At 38.6% G+C, this 7,176-nt stretch overlaps 1 protein-coding gene across 1 annotated transcript; it reads left to right on the top strand.

Moving 5' to 3' along the window:
* Positions 1 to 2,120: 2,120 nt before the first annotated feature.
* On the top strand, positions 2,121 to 3,866 carry LOC125236748 (uncharacterized protein C6orf132-like). The gene is made up of 2 exons (XM_048143673.1): positions 2,121 to 2,241; positions 2,745 to 3,866. The coding sequence occupies exons 1-2, from the start codon at positions 2,121 to 2,123 to the stop codon at positions 3,800 to 3,802; spliced, it is 1,179 nt and encodes a 392-aa protein (XP_047999630.1). The 3' UTR covers positions 3,803 to 3,866.
* Positions 3,867 to 7,176: the final 3,310 nt, after the last annotated feature.

Below are 7,176 nucleotides of genomic sequence, written 5' to 3'. Positions count from 1 at the left end.
TTCAATTGGCCCTCAAAGGCCGCCATTTTGAATTTTTCAAAATTTTCTTTTTGAATATAAATCTTGGGTTGATTTTCCACCCGTGTGCCAAATCTCAGCGCGCTAGGCCCATTTTGAAATTTTTCAAAAAAAAAAGTCGGCCATTTTGAATTTTTTTTAATGCAACTTTTTTCTACTCCGAGACCTGTATGACATTTGGTCGAGCACCCCCCGGCTATCTCTTACGGTTTAAAAGTTGCCATACAAAATAAAAGTGGCCAGTTTTCCCACATTTATAGCATTTTTCAATTTTTTTTTATTTCATTCGAATCAAGGCCGCTTGGAGATTCTATGACCAAAATTTGAGCTCTCTACGACAAACTTGAAAAATCGTCAAAAAAAAAAGTCGGCCATTTTGAAAAAAAAATGGCGGCGTCAAAAACTGCCCAGGGTCCTCTATGACATTTGGTCGAACACTCCCCGGCTAACTCCAGCCGTTTGGCCAGGCCGTCCAACATTTTTTTACCCGGAACAGGTAGACCGACGGTCTGATCTATCCGGGGTCGCAGGACCAAACTCTATACGACCACACCAAACACTGCCACCTTCAAATCCCCCTTCTGCCTATTTTTTGAAAAATGTCAGTCGGGTTGTAGCTTTATATTATATAGATTAACAATAACAAGTACAAATGGCGAACTTAACGCCTTAAGTCATTTTCTATCAGGCAACCATTGGGCAAAACAGAGATAGTCTGGTGGACGCCATTATAAAGCCAGTATGAGATTTTAATGATTAAATACAAGTTGATTCTATTATAAAATAAACATATATATAGATACAATAAATGAACTTACATACATATTAATATATACGTAGATAAATAAATGGACCTAGTGCAAATAAAGGCTTACGCAACTTGCTTTATAAAGAGAGTTTACTCTGTGCTTGCCTGGTTTTCGAGTTTGGGTAGATTATTATCTACAAAGAATTTTTATTGATTTCCGTTAATATTAGGGGACGGTTCTTTAGGTAAATTACAATTAATTTCTGTAAGAAAATATTGTCTTTTCTCTTACTGTTATCGAGTTATTCAGGGAATGAATTTAGTGGCTCAGTAAGCGTAGTAATAAAGGCTGCCTTTGTAATTCCTTATCATTATTTATTGTTACATGTGTCGTCATTTACTTGAGACTGACTTTATTGTTTCTACGGGTCTCTCACATGATTGACAAATTTATAATGTATGAAAACGGTTAAAAAAAACTTTTTTTCTAATTTAATAAGTGATTTGCCGGGTGGTTCCTGATAGGGATCCTGGCGACTGTCAAATTTAACAAAAAAAAGTGTTTTCATATCAGCGGGTTCGTTTATACGAACCAAATTAATTTTATTACTTATGTAATAAAATTAATTTGGTCTCCCAACAAGAAAGTCATTATTAAAAAAAGGAAAGCAAATAAAAATAAGATTAATAAATTAAATTATGAACAATAATACAAATCTCACAGAACAAGATTCTGCAAAAAAAAAAGGGTCACTAGGTAGGTACTTATTCATCTTTCATGCTGAGTAGAGTACCTACGGAAAATAGTGTGAATAGATTCAAATAAATAAGATTCTTTGGGAAAAGGGACCATTTTCAAAATATAACTGTATAAATAAGTGGGTGATTCTATATGCTTCTTTTCCTGATTATTCGTCACGTTTATGCTTTACTTCTCAAGATAGCTCATTACATAGTTAATATGTGATACTGTAATGTTTAATAAATATATTAGGTATACTATTTACTGAAAACTGTTGCTGATAAAGCGATATTTACCATGTAATGAGCTACGAATAAGGGAAGATGAGTTTTCAGTTTGTACGGCATTTGCATCTTACATGACATGCCCTTCATAAAATATTATACTTCGGGTGTCAACCGAAGACGATTACATATATTTACATGCAGCAGTACGCGAGTACGTGCCATCCCTGTCACACATTTAGAGTTAACCTAAAAAGTTAAAGGAAACATATCTTCTTTCTCGCTCACTCCCTCCCCTACAACCGGCTCCCGGCCGCATGGCGACTCCATTACGTGATTTTGTGTCACCAAGTCCAGAGAAAGTGATTACAATCATATTCTAAGGAAAATGAAGAGATTAGAACGAAAATTAAAAGAAAGACGAGAACGTTCGGAATCACCAAGTTCAAACTCGTCAGGCTATAATGATGAAAATTATGCTTACGACCGATATTATGGCGTCTATACAGGTAAGCCATGTTAAAAACATTTGAAAATGCTATTATGCTGATTAGATAAGTCTTTTTTTTCAAGCGCTTGCGTCGCGTATCTTAGTTAGTAGGTAGATAAAATTCAAACCTATCGTAACTACCTACATCGAAAGTATACATTGTGTAATTTTGTTTCTGTTAAGATATAAACTATTATCTTATGATTTTAACTGGTTAAGTGTAAATTCACATAACCTCAGAAATTAAAAATCTGCACGGGCACCTACCTTGGACCCAATCGTGCATGGGTACCTATCTTGGACCTTGTTGAAGGGATCCTAACTTGGACCCGCCTTTTTTACTGTACTGTAGGTATCTATCTTGAACCTACTTAAGTATGTACACTAATTTAAGGGTAACTACCTTGTACTCACAACGAAACAATGCGTCTACTTTATGATCGATACGTAGGTATCGCCATCTAAATTATATTTTTTTGTTATTATACCTAACTTTAGATAGGTATCTCTGATATTTTTTAGATGAAGACACATATGATCCCGTAATAAATCTAGAGGAAGATATTGGTGATGAGGAGCGCCCGCGCCCTACGCACGCGCAGCTCGACACCCCGCCCCCGCCTCCCCCGGCACCTGGCCCCGCGCCGGCGCCGGCGCCGGCCACAACGCCGCCGCCGCCGCCGCCGCCACCCGCAACACAGTTACCATCAACGTCGCTGCCGGTGGAGGCCGTGCCCGGCACATCATCAGCGGTCACCTTACACGACGCTCAAGGCGCAGACGCTGAAGTGAGTCTAGACCCCGCCATTCTAGATCTTTTGGGGGAAGACCCTTCAACTAAAAAGACCTACGGTGCAAGCTTGCACAAGGACATTGCTCCTAGGTGGGCGCATATCCTCGTCAACGGTCTGACGAAAGAATCTCAAGCCGATCTAATAAAACAGTATCCGCCACCCGAAAACTGTACCAGCTTGTCATCACCAAAGTTGAACCCTGAGATAAAAGCTGCACTTTCCGAGCTAAGTGTTAAACAAGACCAATATAGTCAGGGTAAACAAACTCAACTTGGTAGCGGTCTTGCAGCGTTAGGACATGCTTTAAACTGGGCGGTCCAATCCAAAGATATAATCCCCCCAGATATCGTTAAATACTTAATTGACGCAGGAAGGCTTATATGTGATAACCACTACAGGGAATCGTTATCACGTAGATATGCGGTACTAAATACACTTAACAAGAATATTAGGGATACTGTCAAAGATACAAAAATTGATGAAAATCTTTTTGGATCCAACTTATCAGACCATTTGAAATCATCAAAAGCAATAACGAAGACCGGCTCAGAAATGAAGCCTCCGCCTCGCGTACCATACAGGGCGCCAACAGCTTTCCAGCCAAGAGGAGCTTTAAACTCGAGGGGGAATCCGCGCGCAGCGGCGGGCGAGCCGCGGACAGCCCCTGCGCCTCGCCGGCCGCCGCCGCCTCCGCCGCCGCCGCCGCGGGAGCGCCGCCAGTACCAGCCGGCCACGCGCGGCCGTCAACGATCTTCGGGCTACTCGAGGCATCACAGGCGACATTAGACGATACACAGGTACCGGTCGCTGGTCGATTAAAATATTTTTACGATAAATGGACCGAGATAACTGACGATAAGACTATTCTTAGTTGGGTCAAAGGGTACACAATACCATTCAAAGAAGTGCCTATACAGTCAGTACCACCAAAAAATAATGCTTGTAATTCTCGTTCTCAAATAATCAATGTTGACAATTGCATTACCGAACTTTTATCGTCTAAGTTTATCTCACCTTGCATACCTTGCGAAGGTCAATTTATTTCTCCGATTTTCACAGTGCCTAAACCAAACGGGAAACACAGGTTCATATTAAATTTAAAATCAATAAATAAATATATATATGTGAACCACTTTAAAATGGAGGACTATCGCACTGCTCTAAAGTTATTACAGTGTAACTATCATATGGCTTCTATTGATTTACAAGATGCGTATTTTTTGATCCCAATCGACGAAAATTATAAAAAGTTTTTGCGATTCGAGTGGAAATCGCAAACGTACGCATTTAACGTTCTCCCGTTCGGTATTTGCACCGCTCCGTATGTATTTACAAAACTATTAAAGCCCGTCTTGCAATACCTACGTGCATCAGGATTAATGTCAGTAGTTTATCTTGACGATTTTTTGTGCATTGGTCAAACTTATGATGAGTGTTTAAGAAACATTAACAGAACAAAAGCAATTTTGGAATACTTGGGGTTCGTTATAAATACCAAAAAAAGTGTAATGATACCAAATAAGACCTGTAGGTTCTTAGGTTTCAATTTTGATACTAAACATATGATTATAACTTTGCCAGAAGATAAGAAAATACGCATTAAAAATAAAGCTATCGAATTGATGAGAAAAAAGAAGTGCACTATTAGACAGTTTGCTGAATTCATAGGCTTATTGACCTCCGCATGTCCCGCCGTGAATTATGGGTGGATGTACACCAAGCTATTCGAACGTGAAAAATTTCTTGCACTTAATTACAATGATGACTATAGTAGACAAATGAAAATAGAATCATTTCTAGAGAACGATTTCTTATGGTGGGTAGATAAAATTGATTCATCTTTCTGCCCTATAAGAAAAAATAATTATCAGATGGAAATTTTTAGCGATGCTTCGAATACCGGCTGGGGCGTGTCATGCGGGGATCAAAGTGCAAATGGTCACTGGACCGAGTCAGAATTATACCTTCACATAAATACCCTAGAATTAAAAGCAGCTTATTATGGATTGAAAATATTTACTAAGAATATACAAAACTACGATATATTGTTAAGGATTGACAACACCACTGCTATTAGCTATATTAATAGGATGGGAGGTGTACAACACCCCCATTTGAACGATTTAGCCCGAAAAATATGGCAGTGGTGTGAAGACAGGAATATATATATATTCGCCTCTTATATTAAATCATCAGAAAATGTTATTGCTGACAGAGAATCTCGTCGCATTAATATAGACACGGAATGGGAAATTAACCAACGTGTTTTTGAACAAATAACTAATTCATTAGGTATACCGGAATTTGACCTTTTTGCCAGTGCCCAAAATAATAAATGCACTAGGTACGCCTCTTGGAAATTAGACCCATTTGCTGAGACAGTCGATTCATTTACATTCAATTGGCATAACATACATTTTTATGCCTTCCCTCCATTTAGTCTGATCTCTAGAGTATTGGAAAAAATTATAACTGACCAAGCAGAAGGAATTGTAATTGTACCTGACTGGCCTTCACAGCCATGGTACCCTTTGTGGTCTAGGCTTGTTATATCAAAGAAATATTATTTCGGTCCTGATAAATCACTGTTGTACTCCCCTTTCAGAACCTGCCATCCACTTCACGCGGATCTCGTTCTGGTGGCAACGAAGTTATCAGGGACTCATTGATACAGCGGGGCGTACCACTGGACTCTTTACATATAGTAATGGCTTCATTTTCACCACAAACTTTAAAACAATACAGTAGTACAATTTCATCTTGGGTTACATACTGTACACAAAATAACTTAAACTTATTAAAGGTCGACAGTAGTCATGTAATATCTTTTCTTACACAAAAATTTAATGAAGGTGCCAGTTATAGCTCTTTGAATACACACAGATCAGCCTTAACGAGTATTTTGGATATAGATGTAACATCAAATGATTGTATTAAGCGATTTATGAAAGGCGTATACAGACTTAATCCACCTCGACCTAAATACAATTCAACATGGGACACAAATATTGTGATTAATTATCTCGCTAATACGTACCCGTACCCGTATGATAATGCTTCACTGCCTAGTTTGACTTATAAAACTTGTGCTCTTCTATGTATAGCATCTGCTCAACGAATACAGACCATAAGTTCAATTAAATTAAAAAACTTGACATTTCAGGATGATGCGATTATTATCAGAATTACTGACTTAATTAAAACGTCAAGACCTGGAGCTTGCCAACCCCTCATTAGATTGCCCTTCATCCGTGAAAACCCTAACATTTGTCCGGCTTTAGCACTTAAAACTTACGTAGAGAAAACTCAACATTTACGGAAGAATTCACTAGATGGGCATCTGTTTTTAGGAATTTGCAAACCTCACAAGGAGGTTGGAACCCAGACTTTAGCGCGTTGGGTAAAGAAAGTTCTAAAGAACAGCGGCATAGATATATCAATATTTGGCGCTCATAGCACCAGGTCGGCTTCGACGTCTGCCGCACACAGGTCAGGGGTCAATCTAGAGGTGGTTCGCAAGGCCGCAGGCTGGAGTGACACCTCCAATGTATTCCTCAAGTATTATTACAGAGAAGTAATACAAGTAAATCAAGATGATTTTGTGAATGCTATTTTTAATTAGTTAACAGGCTATTTGCGTTTATATATGTATTAACGTAATGTTAAGCGAACGATAAATGTATAATAACCTCTGAGAAGTGTGAGATAATTCTTGAAGTACTTTATGATTAGCTTACTTTCCCTATTAGGAAGGAAAATTAAAGAAGACTTGTTGATTTGAACATTTTGGTAGTTTTATTCTCTCTAGATTAACTTTTGATTAAAGAAAATACTCTAAACATCTGCATGTAAATATATGTAATCGTCTTCGGTTGACACCCGAAGTATAATTAAGAATCAAACGAACTTACCTTGTGTTGAAGTGATGTTTGATTCCAATTATGCGAGGGTGTCAACCGAAGACGATTACAGCGTCCCACCCTCCCATACCCAAAGTCAAATGTTCAAATTGATAACACAAAATCTGGTCTCTCTTAAATAATGGAGTCGCCATGCGGCCGGGAGCCGGTTGTAGGGGAGGGAGTGAGCGAGAAAGAAGATATGTTTCCTTTAACTTTTTAGGTTAACTCTAAATGTGTGACAGGGATGGCACGTACTCG

This window comes from Leguminivora glycinivorella, chromosome 19, assembly GCF_023078275.1.
Source record: "Leguminivora glycinivorella isolate SPB_JAAS2020 chromosome 19, LegGlyc_1.1, whole genome shotgun sequence".
Taxonomy (NCBI): Eukaryota; Metazoa; Arthropoda; class Insecta; order Lepidoptera; family Tortricidae; genus Leguminivora; species Leguminivora glycinivorella.
The sequence above is the reverse complement of the archived record's forward strand: the minus strand, read 5'-3'. Positions and strand labels throughout refer to the sequence as shown.

Bases quoted from the DNA above. Each gene is read 5' to 3' on its own strand.
- LOC125236748 (XM_048143673.1), top strand. From the start codon at position 2,121: ATGAAGAGATTAGAACGAAAATTAAAAGAAAGACGAGAACGTTCGGAA. The intron at 2,242-2,744 runs GTAAGCCATGTT...GATATTTTTTAG, and splicing joins ATATTATGGCGTCTATACAG to ATGAAGACACATATGATCCC.